This window comes from Piliocolobus tephrosceles, chromosome 3 (genome assembly GCF_002776525.5).
Source record: "Piliocolobus tephrosceles isolate RC106 chromosome 3, ASM277652v3, whole genome shotgun sequence".
In the NCBI taxonomy this organism is placed as follows: domain Eukaryota; kingdom Metazoa; phylum Chordata; class Mammalia; order Primates; family Cercopithecidae; genus Piliocolobus; species Piliocolobus tephrosceles.
In genome coordinates, this window is record NC_045436.1 from 73,267,774 (window position 1) to 73,293,161 (window position 25,388).

The window sequence follows — 25,388 nt, forward strand, 5'->3', positions numbered from 1 at the left end:
ATTACACTGATTTTAACATAATGTTACAAGAGTATTATTGCCAAAGCTCCAATGAAGGAAATAATTAAAGCACTAGGCATTTTAAGGTCTTAAAATGACAGAAAATACTATAGGAAATCAATAACCAGAAAATACTATAGGAAATCAATATTCTGTAATTGAAAGGAAATTGAATTGGGTTTATATTTTTTATCCCTTCTAAATTTTCTTCAGACTGCCAGACCACAAAAAATAGTGAATCTTGTTTTGCCATCGGCGGTGTGACTTTCTGTAAGTCTCATGTGCTGCAGGGGCCACCTTTACTGTTTTTTATTTAGGAAGCACTCAGCTAAATAGATGGTATGAGATTTTTTTATGTGTTATCTTTACTAGTCTTGGACTCATTGTTTAAAAAAAAAAAAAAGAAAGAAACAAAAGCAAAGACACAGCAGACAAAAACAACCATCTCCACATAGCCAGAGAAGTCAAACTAATGAGAATTCAGACATTGAAACCAGAGGACTTGTTAGATAAGCCTCACACTTGAACCTAAGTGAAGTTCTCCTAGTTTTTATCAATCACTGTGCCTGTCAATCTTGCTATGCAACAAGAAATATTACCAGTTGCAGATACAAACTCAATTTGAATCTGTATGAATCTAATTCATCTTTATTGCTTATTATTGAAAAAGAAAGTTTTTATAATCAAAAAAGCTTGAAATGAACCTCAAGGAGATAAGTGGATATGAACAGAAATTAAGGAATGTTAAAATGAGAAATCCAGGCTGGGTGCTCTGGCTTAAACCGATAATCCCAGCATTTTGGAAGGCTGAGGTGGGAGGATCCCTTGAGCCCAGGAGTATAAAACCAAACACTTAACAATTCTGAATCTCAATGTCATTTACTATAAAATAGAAATATCTTCCCTACCTACCTTGAATAGATCACATTTATGAAAAGGATTCATAAGCTATAAAACATACCTCAATCAAAAATGCTGTATCTGGACTTTAAAAAGAACTGAATTAAATACTAATTTCACCTCTTAGTAAATATGTGATCTTAATGAAGTCCTTAGTTTTCTTGTCTATTAAATAACAATTGTAAGAGCACCTTCTCATATGGTCATTGTGGAGCTTCCATGTATAAAAAGCTCAGCACCATGGCTGACACATAGAAAGTATTAAACAGCATTCAAAATGTAATCAATACAGGAAATAAGTATTGTTTTATTTCCTTAATAATTTCTTAGTTATACCCCGTTATGATATGTGATAAGAGAATGTACTTTATTTCTAGTTTTCCAGATAATCTGTATCCTAAACATTCTTTACTCCCAAATTCAGTCTTTGAGCATCCTAGCTCTTTACATCCACAGCTAATATTTAGGAAACATTAAAGTTTTCTTTGTACATTTGAAGGAAGAACTAAGTTAAGTAAGTGGAACTTACCAATCCTAAAATCTAGACTACTGTTATTAAGAAGAACAACTGTACAAATACTGTTATCAAAGGACATATGAGTCAGACGGAAAAAAACAAAAGGAGAACATAGAAAGGTGAAAAGTCTTTGTCAAGCAATGGAGAGAAATTATTGTCTTATAATACATATGAGAGAGTCTAGCTAAATATTACAAATTTTTAAATGAAAATAAATATTATACATGGTATAAATAATGTTTAAGTCACTGCCTAGGTCAGAAGATGAGATATATTTACCTATTCTACCTACTTGGATGCTTTTTTGCTGTTATTTGGAACCTCCAAATACTAGAGTGCTTTAGAATTATAAAACCATTGACCATGTTCAGTAATGTTTAAAAGAAAACATCATTCTGAAGAAACTGGAAATTATATATTTGTAAATGTTTGTCCATAGCATTGTTGAAACAAATGGCTCAAGTTTCACTGTTAATCCAGTTGCTAATATTTTTGACTATTCAGTACACCAAAATGGTACAGTCCAGTTGGTGCTAATAGATGTCATTTATTTACACAAACTGACAATAGGTTCACCAAACTTAAGAGACAAATCTAAAGGGGACAGAAAAGAAATTCCTGTGTGTGCTTTGGCAGCTTAGACATATTTACCATGAACAAGATTATATCCTAAAAGCTATTTGTGAAACTTAAAATTAAGTTATATGGTTGTTATATGTGGAGATAGCATATTGGAATAGCTCTTCACTTAATGTTATAGATCACTTCTTCCACCAATATTTATTTGGTCTAGGAAAGTAAAATCCTCCTGAGGAAGTAATTAGAAAAAGCACACATCAGGGAATGCAATTGAAGATAGACTTTTGTTGACCTCAGAAGAGAAAAGCTCAAAAGAAATTTCATAAAAGTTTTAAATTTGGCAAGAGGACCACAATGTCTCTGATAATTAGACTTTCAACACATTTGGATTTGCTAATTGGATCTAAGTTCTAATTAGGCTTTTTATGTAACTAAGAATGACATATCATTGTATGAATTTAATGTGCTTTTACAGTTGAAACCAACAATTAGCAGCCTTTTCTAAATTATTTTAATAAGGAAAAAGCTGGCTCTGCTGTTTATACTGTGACGTTCCCTTCTCTTAAGATATATTATGTACATTTTAATTTTCTTAATTAAACACCTTTTGGGGAGCTCAAAGAGAAACTTGGGTTTTAATAAGAAGCACCTAAATTGTTTATTTGTAGGGAAGACTTGCCAGCCAGTATGTAGATGACTTTGGAAGCTACAGAAAAACTGCAATAAAAAGAAATGAATCACAGTCATCAGGAGGAAACAGCATAAATAACCATTTGCCCCATGACCATTCAGTTAAGCAAAACAGTCTCTGAATATGACTAAAGATCTGCTACATTTTTAAGTTTGCACATGCAGAATATGTTCCTAAATGTGAAGGCTCATGGAGCTGCTTTCAGGATGAATAATAGGACATTTCTTCGCAAGATGTGCATTACAACATTCTCTCTCTCTGCAGCCTTCGTCTGTAAACAGTTATCTGCTAATTCAAGTCAAATCATCTCTTTCTTTTCTCCTTATTTTTGATGGAGAGTCATCAATTTTTATCCCATTCAGATATATAGACAGTAATTTAAAAACTGGTAGCCTTCAGATTTATATATTCCAAGAGATAAGGCCTACGTAAGAGCGTAAACCTGAACCACTATTTGGATGAGTAAAGAGCAGTGAGTCATTGCAAGACTTTAAGAGAAAGGCTCTGCCAAAATATTCCAAGCAAATTGATAACACTGACAAAAAGGCAAATCATATTGTTTTACGTGCTATGAATACTTTGAAAACAAAGCCATACACACGATTTTTTCTTCAAATACAAGTAGTTCTCCTTCTAACCATATTAAAAAAGTGTCTATTTTCCCAGTAAAAGCCATAAAAGATCAAATTAAAACCATTGAAACTATTAGAGAATCTAACTTACAGTAATTGATATATTAAAATAGACATTATGTTAGAGTTATATGTGCTATTATTTTTCCAATTAGTGCATTACTGGGACTTAGTGATTGGTGTATATATAACTCCTCATTAAGTAAAATGTCCTCAATGAGCCTCTTAAAGCATGTTGGGTACTGTCATGTGCCATATGATGATATTTAATGCAAGAAATGGCATTTCTAATAACTTCATTTCCTATTTAAAAAGAAAACCTGTGCAGTCCTCTTTCTATACCAATTATTCTAAGAGCTATCACATAGTTCTCCATAAGGGCTATACAGAGGTTATGGGACTGTTCTTCCGACAGAAAAATGACCAAAGCTGTCTTATCTTTCAGCTTGGGTGCTGGAATCCTGTCACAGGTCTGAATGGGTCACTGACTGACAAGAAATTGGAGAATAACATGCGTGGTGTGGTTCTACGTGTGGTAACTGTTCTGGTGAGTATTATTGAACCTTGTGGTTTTGACTTTTGGAGGTTACTTTATCCTACATTTCTTTCTTTTATTAACTGATGGCATAATCTTAAAAGAGCTTTTGACAATACTAAATACACGTTCTAAGATTTTTTAATGGTCGTATTTTACAGCCTTCAATTTACTTGATCAGGATCACAGTTTTGTAGACTTTTAATTACAGTGCATGTGTTAGGAATTTTCTTAGACATTTTAGGCTCAATTTCCATTCTTCTACAGTTTTCTACACATGATAAAGTAAAGGTATGTCTCAGGCCTTCTTTCACTGAAACTATAGTGAACATAAATAGAGAACATACAGTGAACATTGAAACTATAAATGAACATAACCCTGACCATGCCAAACAATGGTAGATTTTGTAAAATGTACATTCTGTAATAGTGAAATATTAACAAACTAAGAATCTTTTTCTCCTGAGAACCTACTTCAAAGGGAAGCTGTTGTTTAATCGGCATCTATTGTTGACTGTATTCCAGACTTAGTGCTGATTACTGAGGACACTGACAAATAAAATAGACAGATATAATTCTGTCTTGATAGAGTTTATCATCTAGTGATTCTGTGAATGTTGAATAGGATTACAGTAGTCTCCCCTTATCTATGGGGGATACATTCCAAGACCCCCAGTGAATGCCTGAAACTGTGGATAGTTTTATGTTTTCTTCCAACATAATCACATTGTGCAGGGCTTGTAGGGTCTAGAGTATGCATATGCTAGACAAAGCGATGATTCACATCTAGGGCATGTCAGTGGGATGGTGTGAGATTTCATCATGCTACTTAGAACAATGGCAAATTCCAAACCTATAAATTGTTTATTTCTGGAAGTTTTCATTTAATATTTTTTGGGCCATGGCTGACTGGGGGACAACTGAAACTGGTGAAAGAGAAACCACGGATAAGGAGAGTCTACCTATACCTGGGAAAGATCTGTTACAATTTCATTTACTTTTTAAAAAATCAATAAATGGTAACTGTTATCATAATTGTATACATTACTGTTTTCTCTCCTAATAGATACATTAATAGATGTTAATAGAAATATTCTTAAACAGTAAAACACTCAAATGGGCTCTGTCTAAATAGCCATAAACCACGAAGGCATACATTCTCCTTTGCTATTCCAATGTGTTTCACCATGTGCTAGTTTATAGCCTGTGGTCAAAAAATAATAGTCCATAGTTACTACTTCATTTTTCTTCAGAAAAGTCTACTTGCTGTTAATTTTGAAAAAGATTTTCCTGTGGGCTAAGTAAACTGAAGAACTAGTAAATAGGAGAGGAGGACTTTTTGATATGTTGATGCTAATTGGATGTTCATCAAAGTTTGTAACACCAATTGCTACCCTTTATACATTGTTTATTACAAATTAAATATATACAATGTAATTTTATTGTCAAAAAAGTGGATTTGTGAATATTTTCTATGAAAGGACATTCAAGTGAGTAACCTATTCTTCTTTTTTGTGGCCCATAAATTATTCCTAGTTATTATTTTAAAAGGGCTCAATTGCTTTTGGTGAATAACTATAAGTATTTCACAACTTAAATGTGAATTTGCTTCTGTATGTACCTAATGGTGTAGATATATATTTACATTGATGCACTAATATTAAAAAAAGACAGACATTTAAAGTACAGCAAACTATTAATAGTCTTTCCTCCAGTGATTAACATGAAAACTCCAGTGATGATTGCAATGAAAGACAGTATATGTGCTTTGTTTTTCTTTGAGAAAAGAAAACAAATATTGAAGTCCAATTAACCTCAATCAGTTTTAAGCAAATATTTATTTCGTACTTACTATATGATAGAGTCTGTAATGGATATAAGATAAATAATATATAGACCTTGTCCTCAAAGTATTCATAGAATCTTGTTAGGTTGATGCGCACAGAGAAAAACAGTTCAGATTTATTAAATATGTTTGACCCTTGGTGTCTGTGAGGCATTGGTTCCAGGAAGCCCCCATACTAAAATCTGTAAATGCTCAAATTCTGATATAAAATGATATAGTATTTGCATATAACCTACATACCTCCTCTCATATGCTTTAAAGCATTTTATATTATTCTTAATTCCTAATACAGTGTAACTGCTATGTAAGTAGTGGCTCTACTAAATTGTATATTACTTTTATTTTTGTTATTTTTATTGTTTTTTTTTTCCTAATATTTTTGAGCCTCGGTTTGTTGAATCTATGGAGTTGAGTCTGCGGATGCAGAACCTGTGGATATGGAGTGCTAACTGTACTAACTGTGCAAGCTACTCTACTATGTCTTTTGCACGTATTGTCTTATGTTGTCCTCATAATATTCCCAAGAAATATGTAATATTCTGACCTCAAGAAGGAAATAGGTAATATTCTAACCTCAAGAGGAAACAGAGACATCCAGAAGTTGAAATATATATGATGTATCATTAAGAGGGAAGGGGTTAAGGTCTAGAATCAGACTTCCTGAATTTGAATCCTAACTCTGCTACTTATTATCTGTAAAATGTTCATAAATATATGAACCAACAAGAAATTGAAGAATAACATGCATGGAGTGGTTCTATGTGTGGCAAGTGCTCTGGTAAGTATTACCTGAGCCTTGTGGTTTTACAGATAGGAAGTAGCAGAGTTAGGATTCGAATTCAGGAAGTCAGATTCTAGACCTTAACCCCTTCCCTCTTAATGATACATTATACTATCTTCAGCCCTACTGTGATAAGTATGAGAATTGAGGTGTCTATAGAATTTTGTTTGACTTGAGAGTTGAAAATGCTTAAGTCTGAGTTTTATTGGGAAGTCTTGTAGGCACAATTATGTTAAATTCATTTCCAGGCTGAATAAAACAATTACTCTTTTGTTCATGAAGTAGTAGCACCTCACACAGTGTTAATGCCTGCATACCCCAGGTTCACCTTCATGACTCTTAATCTCTATTTCTTGCAAACTTAGCCCTGCATAGATATTGAATATGGTTTTGTGACTGGAGATATGGAAGCAGTGTGTGTGTGTGTGTGTTTTTTTTTTTTTTTCCGAGTCTTCTATGGTGGACTTATCAGTTGGGTGCCAGTTGAGTAACAGGTTGTTACACTTACTACATTACTACAATATACAATCATTGTATTTAAGAATTTTGCATGCTTCCTGTGTCTTTCTGTAACTACTGTGAGAATGGAAACCAGTCATTGCCTTCTTATTTATTTTCTACAAGCGTCTTTTCAGGTCTAGCTCTTAGTTATACAGCCTTGTAAGCTTCTTCTACTCAACACTGAGAACCACTCTCCCCTAAGCCCACCCAGCAACTCCCAAGTCTTCATGTTTTACCTCACTAAACCCTGAAACTAGGATTTGATCTATACTCAACTAGATGTTGTCACCTAAACACAACCTTCCACCCTCTTATATTCCAAGTATTTACATCCAACACTTTCCAGAAGAGAAAAGGGAAAGGACCATTGTGTACAGACCCTGGAAGAAGATATTTCCTCCTTTCTTCTATTGAAACTGAAATCTAGTCTCAGCTCTACCCACTCCCTCTTTCCTTAAGAAATTTTATATTATCAGTTACACCAGGTTAATAAAATTGATTTTCCTTACCAAAGTTTTGAAATTCCCATTCTTATGACTGTTAATGCTTTATTGACTTGAAGGAAATAACCTCATATTTATTTTAAACTACACAATTTGGCACTCTACTGATTGTGATCCCATGGGCAAATAAGTGGTGCTCGCAAATGGTTCATTGAAGATATTAATGAAATAGAGGTATTACTGATGAAGATGTAAATAGTGTTAATGGAATCAACAAGGAGTGCTGAGTCACCAGGACCTAGATGCACAGAAAGCCTTGGCTTGCATGAAGACTGATAAGGCATGGGAAGGAAGCAGTATTGTCAGACAAAGCAAGAGATAGAGCCATGGGAGAGAGACCCCCATTCACAGTAGCAGTGAGCTACAGTGCAGAAAAGGAAAGAGAATCACTGCCAATACCAAAATCAGGCTATGAGGAACTGGGAAGAAGGGATACCCTGATCTCACTCCTCTTGTCTATCTCTTTTCACGGTCTCCAACTGCAAATCCAACCAGAAGTCAGAGGTCATGGGAGCCTAAGTAATGAAGAAAATGAAAGTTAGTCTTTCAGGACACGGAGCAAGGCAGTGAAGCCCCCAGTGAATCCAGAAGAAAAACAGGGAAAAACCAGCACCATCTACCATTTGGCAGGACCTATTATAAGAAAGCTATATATATTAACTTATTTAATTCTTATAAAATTTAATATGAGAGGTACTAATTACATTATAAGGGTGAAAATAGGGTACATAAGAGTTAACTAAATTTTTGTCTCCATAAGCTAGCAGAATCCAGACATAAATTTCAAGTTCAGAGATCTTGGTTCCACAAGCCATGTCCTCAGCCACTCTGATATTCTGCCTTCTGAATCAGAATGGACTCATGTTAGGTATAAATGAAATTTGGTATAATTATTGAGATGTGAGGATTGCATATGTTGGATTGATAACTTAGGATAATTTTCCTAAATTGCTTCATATATAGATTTCTTTCTATTCAACCATCACCAAAGCCACTGAAATATGTCTTAGAAATGGAGGAAAAAAAAGAGTGAGAATAAAAGCAGGCTCTACTGCTTGGTGTCTCTTCTGATCTCTTTGTTTCCATAATTTGTCCACTGATCTTTACTTCTTACCAAGTGGTCCAAGTGTATTACTACAAAGCAATTATGAAGATTTTCCCCCTTTTAACTTCCTGAGTTGTACAACGTAGAGACCGATAAATGACCAATTAAGTAATTCAATTGTTTTCATGGTAATTCACAAAAACACTACTGGAAACATCACTGAGTTATAAATATAATCATAATATTTATGATAATAAAATGGAAAGGAATTGGTTATAAATGAAAAGAAAGGCATGAGAAGCTATGCTGCAACAAGTAAAAGATATCTGAGAACCATAAATTGGCATTTGGGAGGAGCTCACTGATTAGTAATTCTTATTTGCCTGCTTTGATTGGCCTTAAAACAGACATGTGACATCCCTAATGAACATACATTCACTCATGAATTCACACAAGCAGTCAAAGATCCTGACTTTAGAGAGATTTCTGTTGTTTGTTTTTATTTTTATTTTTTTTTTTTATTTTTTTTTTTTTATTTTTTTTTTGAGACGGAGTCTCGCTCTGTCGCCCAGGCTGGAGTGCAGTGGCCGGATCTCAGCTCACTGCAAGCTCCGCCTCCCGGGTTTACGCCATTCTCCTGCCTCAGCCTCCCGAGTAGCTGGGACTACAGGAGCCCGCCACCTCGCCTGGCTAGTTTTTTGTATTTTTAGTAGAGATGGGGTTTCACCGTGTTAGCCAGGATGGTCTCGAACTCCTGACCTCGTGATCCACCCGTCTCGGCCTCCCAAAGTGCTGGGATTACAGGCTTGAGCCACCGCGCCCGGCCTGTTGTTTGTTTTTATTGAGGCAGTGTCTCACTCCATCACCCAGGCTGGCGTACAGTGGCATGATCATGGCTCACTGAAGCTTCAAACTCCTTGGGTTCAATAAATCCTCCCACCTCAGCCTCCTGAGTATCTGGGACCACAGGTGCATGCCACCATGCCTGGCTAATTTATTTTTTGCAGAGACAGGGGCTCGCTATGTTGCCCAAGCTGGTCTTGAACTCCTGGCCTCAAGTAATCAGCCCAAAGTGTTGGGATTACAGGAACAAACCACCGCACCCATCCAGGGAGTTTGATTCTTGCAAGATATCTTCTAAAGCTCTCAAAATAGTCTTGAAAAACTGCAGTGCAGTTTTTCTCCATTAAATACACAATACAGCATTCATTTGCCTAGAATTACCATTAAAATAATTCAGTATATAAATTGAATTCATATATAACTGTATGACTGGAAGTCTATGGTAAAGACTATGATAGAGATTTTTCTGTATTTTATAAATTAAAAAAACATAGTTTTTCATATTTTAATATCTCTAAAATTAGGATGCATCCTTCAACTTATATTTGCAATTATAATTAGCATCATGTTTGTCTTTATTAGTGATGTGTAAAATAGTTGCACATCCTACAATAGGAAACATTTTAGATTAAATAATATATGGTATTTTTACAAATTAAGTTAATGGATATTCCTGGAAATTCAAAATCACTGGGCAAGAAGCCACACAAAGAGAATAACTATTTTAAAGAATAACTCCAAAAGAAAAGACAGTAGGAAATATACCAGTTAGAAAACACAGGACAGTAACAGCAATGAGAAAAATTACTTTCGAAATTAAAACTGTTGCCTCAATCATAGAAGTATACACACAGAGATAGGAAATACACAGAGATAGCTTATCTTAAACCATTACCACAAAGCAATATCCAAAATATGTATTGAGAGAATAGTAGGTTTTTCTAAGCAACTCACCAAAGGAAGGATTGTTTTCCTGGCTTCAGCAGACAGCTGCCTACTGAGTTATCATTTTGAGTAATTTCTTTCTCCTAAAAAATATCCATATTAGTCTCACCTTTTGGAATTGCTCCCCCCCCCCCCCGCCCCCCGAGGGACATCGTGACTGATATATAGGCACCAGAGTCTTCATTTGTACAAATAAAAAAAAAGTGAAGATTAGGTTTAGTTATTTATATACATCAGTGTGAAGTGAAGCAATGTACTTAGTTTCCTCTCAATATACCTTTTAACAAAGGAATAAATAATATGTAATTTATTTTTCATTTAAAGTACTTCAAACAATTTTGTTGCCTTTATTTCACCAAGTCTCCTCTATTTAACACACCTATACTTAGAAGCTTTGGCATACACTGCAAAAAGCACCGAGCTTGCGGTCGAAAGGTATGACTTTTAGTATTGTACCAGTTTTTCTGCTTAATTGATCTTTGAATTAATGGAAACCAAGAAGCTATTTTGAACTTCAATTTTTCTATCTGTAAAAGAGGAATAATAAAACCAATCACAAAGGGTTACTACTATATTAACTGTATGAAACCATGTGAAAGCAGGTAGCAAAATGAACAGTGCTTCTACATACATTATCTCTGCAGTAAAACTATGATGCGTAAAGTCAGTAAAGAAAAAGAAAGCACGAGTGATCATAAAAATCTAATTATTCATTGTCATCAAGCTTCAGATTTTTGTGGGAGATTGTCTGGAGGATTCTAAGGCAGACAAACAAATATAAACTGCAGAATAATGAGTTTTAGGCCCAGTCACTGTTACCTCAATTTGAAAACCTGCTAACGAGGACCAGAGGAACTCTTCTGCCAGTGAAGCTGGTACTTCCTAGAGGAAAAATGCACACAAAAAAACCCAGCACGAAAAACAAAAGCACCCTGAATTATGATTTTAAAAAATATCTAAAAGTTCATATATTAATTATATTGTCTCATACAAATTGTGTTTGATTCCAGGCTAGCTTTAAATAGACTCTATATTTTAATATATAACTAAACAAATGCCTCCAGTGATAGTTCTGAAATGTTATTGTCCTCAATTTTTTTGCTAAGGATATTGTCCAAGTGGTTGCTACTTAGAGACTTCCAGAATTTTCATCGCTACCTCAAAGTTCAAGCTTTTCTGAGGTCTCAGCGTTTGAGCCTCTTGAACCTGGAGGCAAGTTTAGGGGTTGGGTAAGTAAACTTGACAAGAGACTCCACTGTGCAAGCCCTCACAGCAGGGAGCTGGGAAGGGAGCTGACAGCAAGCTCTGGTGGCTCCCACAGCAATGTCTTGAGAGGGCTCCTTTGGAGGAGTTAATAAATAATAAAGTTTGGTTCAGGGCTCCAGGCAAGAATGACAACTCTGGCTGAGGAAATTTCCAGGGGATGATATCTAAAATAAACTTAAAGTCACAATAAAGTATGATAAGTGCCACGCAGTAATCCTACAATGGAAGTACACAGGATAGCATTGTGGTTAAGAACACAGTTCCTGGAGCAGTTTCACTTCTGGGGTGGCAAATGAGGAGTTCCATGGACCCACTCCCCAGCAAAATAAGCAAAGATGTCAAAAATGAAAAAAGAAATAAACAAAAAACAACACTAACAAAAAAGTTTACATTCTCTGGAAATAATTGCAAATCATATATCTCATAAATGATATTTAGCATATACAAAAATATTATAACTCAATATGAAGAAGAAATATAAGCAAAATTAAAATGAGTGAAGATCTGAACAGTTCTGCAATGAAGATATATTTATATAAACGGTCAGTAAGCAAATGAAGAGATGCTCAGCATAGTTTTTCCATCAAGGAAATGCAAATCAAAACCACAATGAGCTATGACTGCAAGCCCACCAGGATGGCTATATTGAAAACAACAGATAATAACAAATGTTGGCAAGGATGTGGAAAGATCAGAATGCTGATACATTGCTGGTAGGAATGTAAAATGGTACAACTGCTTCAGAAAACAGTCCAGCAGTTCCTCAAATGGTTAAAAGTAGAGTCACTATGTGATGTACCAATTCCACTGTATATATAATCACAAGAGAAATGAAAAGATATGTCCATATGAAAACTTGTACTCAAATGTTCATAGCAGCATGGTTGATTGCAGCCAAAAACAGAATCAACTGGTGCATGGATATGTAAAATGTAGTATACCGTAAAATGCAATATTATTTGGCAATAGAATGAAATTACACATTGATAACAGTGTACAACATGGATGAAACTTGAATGCATGCTAAGGGAAAGAAGCCAGTCACAGAGGATCATGTATAATATGAATTCATTTCTATGAAATGTTCAGAATAGACAAGTCTATAAGAACTTATGGGGGCAGAAAGTAATGAGTGATTGCCCAGGTCTGGGAAAGATTTGGAGATTGGGATATGACAGCTAACAAGAATGGCATTTTTGAGTGGGAGCTGATAACAAAGTTATAAAACTGACTGCAATGATGATTGCACATATTTGTGAATATACTGAAGCTATTGGATTGTGCACTTTGGATGGGTGAATTGTATATTATATGAATTATATTTGAATAGAGCTACTCTTTAAGAAAGAAAGAGTCTGGTTCCCTAGACTGCCTATGTTTAAATCCCCACCTCACCTACCTGTGAATGCAGGCCAGGTATTTAAACTCCATGATTCTGTTTCTTCGTCTGTACAATGGAGATAATATTACCTACCTCATAAAGTTCATAAATATAAAAATTCAAATAACTAGTACATGGAAAGAACAAAAACCTTCTAACAGAACTTGGCAAATAAAAAGTGTGATATGTGTCCATCCTTCTTATGCACAGACTGTTAAGGCACAGCGTGAAAGAAGTATCTAACTTGTGGGTAAGGCAGTGAGCAAGGCTTAAAGGATGTTACTTAAATTCATCTTGAAAGATGAGCAGGGATTATCAAAGCACAGATAAGAGGGAAGGGATGTCCAGCATTAGAAAGAGTATATGCGAAAGTATGTAGGTATGATATTCTATCAAGAATTTAAAGTTTCCTAAAAGTAAATTCAAATATTATCTGAAGTATGTAAAATTGAAATACAGAAAATTCCAGCAGCCTATGTGCAATGTATTTTCTTTTTTAAGAGTTCCTTTAAAGATAATTCAGTAAGAAATTTCTCTGTGACTATGAAGGTAACATTGTATGATGTAAATAATATTCATCAAGTTAAAAATAACATTGTTACAACTCTGATCCAGTGTAAAGTTTAGGTAAAATAGTACTCATTTTTATTATTGAAACAGTGTAATCAGTAGAAATAGCTCTGTGTTGTATACATATTTTGTTTTGTCTCTTCTGATTGTACTCATGTGAATGTGGGAAAATATGATTTTTACAAACAGACACTTAAAGAAAAATGGCCTATGCAAACGATGTAATTTAGAGCAACCCTAGCATATGTGTTCACTTTAGTGCTGACTGAATAAAATCATCATAAGAATTGATGCATGACAATGGCTTGACAATTTCTTGTTCTTTTGCATCACACCAATTCTTGAAATGATAGCTGTCACATAGACATGTGTGAGTATCACTATTGCATATGCGGTAGCCATGCGTGACCCTACTTTTCTCCTCTTGGAAGCTGGAACCTGAATTCTTAGACTAAACAATGAGTAAATATTTCAGAGATGTGTTATCTAATTTACTTCTAGAGACAGATTCACTACTTGTATCTAGAAGTTTAGAGAGAGATTGACAGAGTCATTTGCAAATTCAAAGATATAAAAACAGTAGGTAGACTGACTTCCATAATCAAACCAATATTTGGTTAGAACATTTCACAATATTCTAACTAAAGTTATGTGAACTATGTTATATACTTTCAGAAATGCAGTGTACCACTCCATCTGAATGAAAACATAACATTAAGGTGTCCTTGAAGCTTTAAGTCATCTTTTGACAATGCAGGACTTTCAACATAGTCACAACAAGACAAAACCAGTTCTACATAAAATTCCTCAGAAATAAACAGACATATAAATATAAAACCTTGAGAGATGCTACTGAAATAGACTTTACATTTCAGAGTTACAAAGGAACACATTAGTAACTGTTAAAGCTTACAGATAGCATTACCAGCTAGCTTACTAATAAATCTCATTGTTAGTATTTTCTCTAGTCTTTACTGAACCTTTAAGATTATTAATTTTTTTTGCATTTTGTTGATATGGCTAGGATAGAGTTATTAAATAACTTCTTCAAGTTACAAATATGCTAAAAATAAGCATTGAATCCTTGTCTAATTTACTCCCAGCCATGATGGTTCTAACAAGGACTGGCCTAATTTCCTGCCACAAAGAGCTATAAAACTGAGCCAAGTGTGGAAAAACCTTTTCAGACATTGGTCAATTGGTAGAAATAGACTTTGATACCTAAAAGGTTGGAAACAACTAAATGATCCCAACAATTATCCCAGCTTCCTGGCTGCTGGCAATTTTCATACTGGAGACATGAAGATATGGATCCAAAACAGAACTTGTCAGCCTCACTTAGTTTACGAAGTAGAGATCAGAGGGTGAGAAAGCTGATATGGTTGGCACATATTATCTCATTTTTGAGATATGTTGTAAATGAGAGGAAGCTGTGCAGGAAACTATTTGCAAAAATGTGAATCTTGCCTGAGTACTAGACCATCAATGCTAGAGAGAAATTCTACAAGCGTGGGCAAAGAATGACAGGAATCAGAACAATCACTAGAGCTCACACATGATGTAGAGACTTTTGAGAAAGGTTTCATGTGGGGAGATTGTGCTGTATCAAGAATTCAAAAGAAAATGTGGAAAATATGTATTTATTTTTGAGTTGTGTAGTAATGGATAGAAATTTAGATGAATATCTAAATATCTATATAAAGTAGGATACTCCCACACACCTTGCTATTTCAGTGTTTTACATGTTTCCCTGACCTCCCAAAATGTCCAGCTTTTTATTCCGAAGATGCACGCTCATCTTCCCCTTCTGAGCACCAAGAGCATGTTGATGTTCTTGTTGTTTCATAGCTGACATAAATTAGCATTGGGTAAACAGATGAAAAAACCTCACAGAAAGTTTTTCTTGTTTACATTTTGGAAATCTTTCTGCTGAGTAGAGAAAAGCAACCTTAAAGTTGCAATGTCATGATTGGATTTCAGTTCACAAAAGAAAATAAATTGACAAATCACATATGCTTTTCCAGTCGGTTCCAAAATGCTGCAGTCTTCGATGATAGCCTTACCAAAGAGAAAAGTAAGTCCCTAACTGGAACTTGGCTTCTTTCAAAGGCACAGTAAGAGGTTTTGACCAATAGAGAAGCATTGATCAAATCACTATCCACTGCATTACATGGTGCTCTAGGGGAGTCTGAAATGAGAAGAGATATCTCCAAAAAGCATCCAAATTTGGTTCTTGTTTACTCATCTGTCAGCTTCTGGAATAGTGAACAGACTATTAACATTCAGCTCCTTCTGGGAGGTGGGAAGATAATCAAGGGGAGACCCATCATACTGTATGGAGGTCCCAGAAATGGAAAAGTTGATCAAGGGAAGGAAGGTAATTGTGTACTTTTTGGTAATATATTCCTTGGGATTTTTATTGATCAGTCGAAATACAGAGGTTTTGGTTTTAAGGTGTTATTTTTACAGCATCTCCAGGTAAACTTCCAAGTATTATGTTAACCTGGCTAAAAACAAAAAAGTCCATAATGCTTGAAACTGAATTTGTGATCTTTGAATGTTTAAAATTGTTCAGCAAGAAATTTCAGGTTCTCTAGGTGATGGAAGTTAGCATGAGCAAATGAACTTTACAATTTTTCAGAATTTTTTTTTTTCATGTTTGGAAGATCTCTTCCTCCTCCTCCTCCTCCTCCTCCTCCTCCTCCTCCTCCTCCTCCTCCTCTTCCTCCTCCTCTTCTTCCTGCTCCTTCTCCTCCTCCTCTTCTTCTTCGTCCTCCTTTTCCTCCTCCTTCTCCTTCTCCTTCTTCTTCATTTTTATTTTTAACCATTGCTAGTTGTATGATTTTTGAATTGGGAAAACAAAATATTCAGACTAAAGATTTTCCCAGTGATTCTTATGTAGAGTAATGTACTTTGCAATTCAATTAAAAATAACAAGCTACTATGGTGTTCTGAACCAAATGTAATCTCCAAGACCATGGTCAGTAAAGCGCTCAAGAAAATGCAGTATTGAGGCCCAGTAGTCTGAAGTCTACTGGGGAATAAAGAAGCAGCTGATTAGCATTTGAAAGTAAGGTCTTTCACTTTTTTAAAAGTGAAGGACAATTTTTTAAAAGCTCACTCATCAAAAACAAAGGGTTTGAAAATTATCCCTCCTTTGTTTTATGAATACTTGCATAATTTTAAGAATGATCTTTGGTCATCAGTCTCAGGAATTAAGATGCATTTTGATACATGTGATATTACATTTGGTGACACTCCTGGAACATAAGCTGAGAAACACAATAAAAAATAGGAGCAATGCTCTTTTTTTTTTTTTTTTTTAATCACTCGCAAGTGACATTTGTTTCATCTAGGCAGGAAAGCAGAATCTTATAGGCAGGATAAGTGTAAGGGCTGATTTTAGGTCAAGCTTTTCAATTTATTATGCAATAAAATATAGCAATAGAAATATGCATCTTTATGTTTTCCAGTAAAATGCAGGAATCTCCCTTTAATTTCTTTATATATGTGCTAATAATTAATTCAGTAATACAGTCTGGATCCACAGTCCTTCTGATAAGAGCTGGCACAGAGGTCATTTTTATGTGCCTTATTATTAATCTTAATAATATGTAGTAATATTCCTTTATATGCTTATTGTGAAACACAGAAACTTAAAGCCTTTGTAGCTTTAAGTTCAGATGTCTTCACATTCTTTTGTAAATCCCTGCAGATTTGTTTCTTGCTTTTCCATATGAGCACCTTTCTGCTTTCTCCTCTTATGTCTCTGCCCTCTATGCAGGAGATCTTTTCTTTCAAGTTTCCCACTGTGCTTCGTAATAAAATCAAAAGAAAAGGGTACATCCCTCAGAAAGCATTCATCTCACTAGAAATAGAAAACCTGTTACCTTATTCTTAAAACCTTAGATCAGCCAGGCCAGTGACTGAAATAGTCAGGGTAGTGTCTACAAAGAGTATAGAGTAGGGGTAGCAAAATAATTACGTACCTTGTTCTCTCCACATCTTTTAGGGAGGAGACTCTTTGCTTGGGAAAATGACTTAATACCATTGGGAGGAAAACATTTCCTCTACTCACTTAGGTTCCTACATTTAAGGGCCTGTGAATTAACTGATAATAGACAGATTAATAGGGGAAAAGAAAAGGTTAATCTACACATGCATGTGAAGTCACTCAATAATGAGTAGTTTCCTGAATACCCAGAGGTAAAGATTAGTATAGCAACTTAAAAAGGGGAAGGGAAGTGTGGCTAGGGTGTCAATGTGTAGTTGATCTCCTTCCTGGAATGAGCAGAAAGCTCTTGGAGGAGAGTTAATAGCAGCTGTATTTGGGGTCGTGTCAGCTTTAGTTAGGTAAGGGAAAGTCAGATCAGATTTCAAATATTTTCACTTTAATCTTTATGCTAAAACTGTGATTCCTTCAATAGGCTGATGAAAGTTGAAGTGTGGCTAGGAAAAAAAAAAGAAAGTATAATTAGATTTATTATAGATATAAAACATTTTTTAGGTATAGTAGAAAGAGAGAAAGAGTAAGAAACACACACACACACACACATTGAGAGAGATTTTGACACGACCATGTCAAAGACTAAGAGTAGCCCAAGTTCTTTATCAACCATGCTCTATGCACACAAGCGTACCCATATACTGATGGAGGCAGTCTCAATTAATGGTCCAGAATATGAACTTCAGCACCAGATGGCATTGGATTCAAATTTCAGTCCTTCTTACTAGCTTTGTAATCTCAAATTTTTTTCCTCTTGGAAGCTGAAAACTGCATTGTTTTTAGACTAAACAATGAGTAAATATTTCAAAGATGTGTTACATAGTTTACTTCTGAAAACAGATTTATTACTTGTCTCTAGAAGTTTAGAGAGAGATTGACAGAGTCATTTGCAAATTCAAAGATATAAAAAACAGGTAGATTGACTTCCATAATCAAATCAATATTTGTTTAGAAAATTTCACAATATTCTAAGTCAAGTTATGTGAACTATATTATATACTTTCACATTATTTATCTACTCTACCCTCAAGTTTCAGTTCCCTCCTTTGCAAATGACAATAATAATACCAAAAAAAAAAAAAAAAAAAGAAAAACTAAATGAGGTAATGAATGTAAAGTGATAAGGATGATAACAGGCATAAAGTAAGCTTTTTGTTATTTTTATTTGCTTTTTCCTCTAACCTGAAAATATGCTCAAGGTAAAAAAAAATCTTTGGCTCTGAATCTTCTTTATTCAACCAATTCTTTTCGCATGTAAGTGTCTCAGACTCTTCAATTGTCTTCACTTTGTCATTTATTTTTATCCTCAAATCACTGGTATTTGGCTTCTATTTTCACTTCTTCAAACAAATTGCTTTTCAAAATATCTTCATGATCTTCTACATGACAAATGAAATGCATGCTTTCAGGCCTTACCTTCCTGAACCTCTCACCTCCATTGGAATCCACTGGCAATTTACTCCTAGAAACCCTGTCCTCTCTTGCATCTTCCAACATCTTCTGATTCTGACCTCTGTATTCCTTTGTTTGTTTGTTTATTTGAGACAGAGTTTCACTCTTGTTGCCCCGACTGGAGAGCAATGGTGTGATCTTGGCTCACTGCAACCTCCATCTCCTGGGTTCAAGTGATTCTCCTGCCTCAGCCTCCCGAGTAGCTGGGATTACAGGCATGCACCACCATGCCCGGCTAATTTTGTACTTTTAGTAGAGACAGAGTTTTACCATGTTAGTCAGGCTGATCTTGAACTCCTGACCTCAGGTGGTCGGCCCACCTTGGCCTCCCAAAGTGCTGGGATAACAGGCGTGAGCCACCGTGCCAGGCCTCTCTATTCCTTCTACCTCCTTCATTGGATTCTCTTCTTCCAGAGTTTCATCCGTGGCCTTCACTATACTTTACTGAATGACTTCATTTACTTTCTTGAAAGTTATAAACAAATTTTTATTTCCAACCCTAGCCTCTCTCTCCTGCTTCCACATTATCCACAAGTACTATTGAAAAAAGTATTCTATATTTAATGACAAAAAACAGAAAATATGGAAAACAAAAATTAACAGCAAAATCATAAATAATTCTTCCATCAAAAAGTTACTTGCTAATATTTTAGTGTCTACCACTAGCTAAACTTAACTAAGTTCCCTTATCTATAAAATTTGAAGTGCTTGAGGTCCCAAACTCATAAAACTATTGAGCATGAACACACAAAAAAATTTTTTAAGTACCCAGCACATACTAAGTTCCATATGAATATTTGCTGCTATTATTTTTTCAGTTTTAAACATGTACACACTGTGGATAGCTTTGTATATTTTCTTCCCATTTAGCATTATGCAAATGAGTATTTTTTCATTGAATCAATTTTTTTTTTTTTTGAGATGGAATCTCACTCTGTCACTCTGTCACCTAGGCTGGAGTACAATGCCATGGTCTTGGCTCACTGCAAACTCCACCTCCTGGGTTCAAGCGATTCTCCCGCCTCAGCCTCCAGAGTAGCTGGGACTACAGGTACATGCCACCATGCCTGACTATTTTTGTATTTTTAGTAGAGACGGGTTTCACTATGTTGTCCAGGCTGGTCTTGAACTCCTGACCTCGTGATCTGCCCGCCTCGGCCTCCCAAAGTGCTGGGAATACAGGCATGAGCCATCGCGACTGGCTGTGAATATATATTTTTAACAGATGTGATCAATAGTTTTTTCAGCCACTTAGTGAATAATTTCTACAGCTGCCTCAAATGTCTGTTAATTTATCTAAGGTTGTATATAATTCCCAGCCTTCTAACTGCAACTTGACAGTTTTATTTCTCATTCCCTGAACTATGTTGAAATGCAAATTAATGTCTTTACAGAGATATTTTTAAATCTATTAAAGAAAAAAAAAAAGGAAAAAACAAACCAACCCCGAACTTCAAAATGCTATTCTTGGTTTTTTAAAAAATGACCTATGGTCCAACTCTGTGTAGATAACTATGTAACAGGGCATTGAGACACTGAAGTTGACAGAGCAACATGCTGTGCTGTGTCATACAGATAGATTTAAAAACAAAACTCCCAGGCTGGGTTTTGTGGCTCATGCCTATAACTCCAGCATTTTGGGATCACTTGAGGCCAAGACTTTGAGACAAGCCTGGGCAACATAGTAAGACACATCTCAAAAAAAAAAAAAAAAAAAATAGCCAGGCATAGTGATGTGTGCCTGTATTTCCAGCTACTCAAGTGTTTGAAGCAGGATTGCTTGAGCCCAGGAGGTTGAGGATGCAATGAGCCATGATTATGCCACTGCGCTACAACCTGGGCAACATAACAAGACCACATACCTTAAAGCAAAACAAAATCCATCCCTGATTGTAGGGCATTTAGGTTGTTTTCAACTTCTTCCTAGATAACTTGCAATGAACATTTTAAAAATATATACTTGTGCATAATTTTATGCTCATTTATGATTAATTACTTAGATGTACAATTATTAGATGAGATAATACGAAAATTTATAGTCACTTTTCTTGTTTTGATTTTACTTTAAGTTCCAGGACACATGTGTAGAATGTGCAGATTTGTTACATAGGTATACATGTGACATTGTGGTTTACTGCACCTATCAACCCGTCATCTAGGCTTTAAGCGCCACATGCATTAGTTATTTGTCTTAATGCTCTCCCTCCCCTTGCCCACCCCGCAACAGGCCCCAGTGTGTGATGTTCCCCTCCCTGTGTGCATGTGTTCTCATTGCTCAACTCCCACTTGTGAGTGAGAATATGCAGTGTTTGGTTGTCTGTTCCTGTGTTAGTTTGCTGAGAATGATGGCTTCCAGCTTCATCCATGCCCCTGCAAAGGACATGTTCTCATTCTTTGTTATGGCTGCACAGTATTCCACGGTGTATATTTGTCACATTTTCTTTATCCAGTCTATCATTGATGGGCATTTGGGTTGGTTACAAGTCTTTGCTATTGTAAATAGTGCTGCAGTATGCATCCATGTATATGTGTCTTTATAGTAGAATGATTTATCATCCTTTGGGTAAATACCCAGTAATGGGATTGCTGGGTCAGATGGTATTTCTGGTTCTAGATCCTTGAGGAATTTCCACACTGTCTTCCACAATAGTTGAACTAATTTACACTCCCATCAACAGTGTAAGTGTTCCTATTTCTCCACAGCCTTGCCAGCATCTGTTGTTTCCCAGCTTTTTAATAATCACCATTCTGACTGCTGTGAGATAATATCTCACTGTGGTTTTGATTCACATTTCTCTAGTGATCAGTGATGTGGAGCTTCTTTTCATATATTTATTGGTCACATATATGTTTTCTTTTTAGAAGTGTCTGTTCATATCCTTTGCCCACTTTTGGATGGGGCGTTGAGGCTTTCATTTTTTTATTGTGAATTTGTTTTCTGGAAACCTTTCACTAATTTTAATTCACATAAGTAGTGCATAAGAAAGTCTACTTTCTCACATGTTTGCTGATAAACATTGACATTTATTTTTATCCTTGCCAGTCAGATAAGCAATAAATTAAATAGTTCTTGTTATTTTAATTTGTATTCCCCAAAGGTATGTTATGAGAGCAAAACAATACATAATTCACCCTCAATGGTTGCTGTTAAACTTTTGTCCTTTTAAAATTTAAGCTTTAAAGATTGTGACTTTAATGATTGTTTTTTATTCTCATGAATACTATTTCTCTTCTAAATAATTCTAAGTCACAATTATGCAGGGATAAAAAAGAAAGTATACATTTTAATGTTTTCCTCCATTAAATTTGAATGTGTATTAATTTTGTATTCAGTGCTGCAGGTTTTTACAGAATACTGTCTTTGGTTCCATATTGAACATTCACCTTGAGGACTTTAGTCTATTGATTGAAAGCTTTAGTTCATCTGATAGAATTATTATGACACATACTCCAAATGAAAAACAGTCAAGGACAGTCCCAGAAGTTAACACTCTTCCAAAGACTGATGCCTCCACTGAGCATCTCTAGGAAGTATGAGATGGTGTTGTGTCACTTTTCCTAAGTTCTTATAACCCCACATCCAATGTGTCAACACATTTCATCAGCTTTACCTTCAAAAATTACCTAGAATCCAATTACATCTTATTAAATCCATTTTACTGCCAAGTCACTTCTGATTTATTGTAAAAGACTCCTAATTGATCTCCCAGCTTCTTTCCTTGCCTCTTCCAGTATACTGTCAATAGTAACTGTCAACGGTCTAGTAAACTGTGAAAATATATCTGATCATGTCTCTCCTCTGCTCGGAGCCCATCTGGCTTCCTATCTCAGTCAAAGTAACAGCTGACATCATCATAGTAGCCTAAAGACTCTAGTGAAGCTCTACCCCATCCAAACACATTGCTTCTCAGATATTTCCTAAATATCTAGCTCTAGCTTTCTTGGTCCCAGCTACACTAGTGTCTCTTCTGTCTCTTAAACAAGTCAGAGACTCTTAACTGGTGTGTTTGTACTTACTCTTTCTTCCATCTGAATGTTCTTTCTACAGAGATGCTTTCTAATTGAAAATACAATCACTTCTCACATATGCCTTGTTTTCATTGTTTATCTTCACAGCACCTATCACCATCTGACATAATATATATATATTTATATGTGTATATATAAATAATACACATATAAATATATGTATATATTTATTTGTTTGTTGTCTGTCACTCCCAATAGAATGTAGGTGTAGAAGAATAGAAATGTTTGTTTGTTGTTCCTTTTGTTCACTGCTGTATTCTTAGTGTGTGCCTGATATTAACACTCTTTTGAATGACTGAATAAATATCTGAATTTCTGCTGTTTCCCTATAAGTAATATTAGTTTGGATAGAAATGCCACTAATCCTAAAACATTTTCAAGTTTTATATTTTTTTTATTTTTAATATTTGTGTGGCTTTCTGCTACATTCCTATGTTTAACTGGCTTTAGTTTTCATTTATTAAATGCCTCTATATCCAGATAATGTCATATCATAAGCTTCAGTTGACATTTATTATCATTACTATTTTTTATTTTTTAACAGAAATATGATTCATCAACTCCAGTGTTTGTAAATATCGTCACCATTCTGAAGTCAAATATTGCCAAATTCTTCCATTAAATAGTTGCAGACTTCTCTCATTTGGTACAGCCAGTCACTCCTTACAGCTGTAATATGTTATATCTCCAATGTATTTCTTGATAGCTTTCTTTAAGATAACTACACTTGCAAAGTACTCTGTACCTAGAAACCTTTCCACAAATATTTATAGAATATAATTTACTCATGCATGTGATTAGACACATGTAAGATTCACTTAAGTGTCAAATTTACTAATATAATGAAAACTTGGACCAAACAAACAACATAAAACATTATCCAGCACTCATACTCAAAGAGCAGTCTGAGAGCTTGGTATTTTTCAGTTCCTATAGGGTGATCATGTGGTTCATAAAATCTTAGTCTCCAAAATGTATTTTCAAATGAATGCCAGGGAAAGCCAACAAATGAGAACTAGGGTACTCAGGATTATTGTAATTGCCTAATGTGTTTGGTGACCTTGTATTCCCAGTTAACAGCAACTTTCAAATTCTTTTGTACAAAAAGCAATTGTTTTGTCCACTCTCCACTTAGCCTCTAAGTCACTAAGATGTGACTATTTCATTAGTTGAAAGCAAATGTCTAAAATCAAATATTTTATTTTAAAAATCAACCATCTTGCATAATAATAGCTTTAACTTTATGCTCAATTTAAAATATTTGTATTTAAATAATTGCTTACAGAATAGAAATAGAAATGATACATAAAATAATATAGAAGATATAAGGATTTAAGAAGTTAGGATGACTAAGTATTTTTATTTACTTTTATCATTTATAATTGAATTTTGTTGTCTGGTAAAAACATTTAAGGAAAGATTAAAAACTTAGTTTAATGTATTATTTCTAAACATTTGCTCCTTCATAAAATCTTCCTGCAATCCCTCTTTTTAAAAATGTTTTCACTGCATATCCCAATGATGTGCTTTCCTTCTCTCCATGAAATTCAGATATTAGTTTTCTTTACAACACCTAGATTGTTTCTTCCTCTCGTGCTGTTCCTTATTTTGTTTTTCTATTCTGGTGTCTTGATATCTCCTTATAACATATTCCATACCATTGGCCCTCCTAACTTGTAAGCATTTCCAATACTTACATATGCTCTATAAAAAGTAATGAGTTTTTTTCCAAGAAGAATGGTGGCCATTAATTCCACATATATCAAAATGGAATGTGTCATCCTTGAGCAAAATATAAGTTCACACCGTGCATAAAGAAAACTATTGTTTGCTTCAGCCAGGAGTATGTTTTAGGGAAAAAATATTTTAAGCCATTAAGAAATATTCTCTTCTTTCTTTTACGTCTTTGAGCTACATATGTGAGCAGAATTATAAAGAATTTCCAGTGGCTAATTCTTAGTTTTGGCCTTCCTAGCATTCTGTAGTCGTGCATATTAAAACCTCTAAACAACTCTCAGTAAAGCCTTGGCAGTAGAGCTTGTAGCTTGTACCTATCAAAAATGTCAGATGCTTTTTTTTCCAATGCCATCACTAGCAAACAATATTACATAGTTATTAAAATATAGGAATTAACTCCAGAATCTGCAAGTTGCAAACAGTGTTGTAAATCAACTAAGCAATTATCATGAGATTTTTTAAGTGACTGAATACAGATTCAGAATCATGAAGTTATTATCTAATAACCCAACAAGTGATGCGAATAAATCCTTGCTAATACGAAAATTATCAGCCATTGAAACACCCTTTTCTACAAGCAGGTCTGTGGATCCTCATGCTAATGCACTTAGATTGATAAACCACAGACA

At 34.9% G+C, this 25,388-nt stretch overlaps 1 protein-coding gene across 2 annotated transcripts in view; it reads left to right on the top strand.

Annotated features, from left to right (window-relative positions):
• Nucleotides 1-25,388, top strand: part of GRID2 (glutamate ionotropic receptor delta type subunit 2) — a 1,491,924-nt gene that overhangs the window by 1,131,466 nt on the left and 335,070 nt on the right. For both annotated transcript variants that reach the window (XM_023195441.3, XM_023195442.2), the window contains one exon: nt 3,765-3,866. In XM_023195441.3, the coding sequence (XP_023051209.1) occupies nt 3,765-3,866 (102 nt within the window). The remainder of the gene's footprint in view (nt 1-3,764; nt 3,867-25,388) is intronic.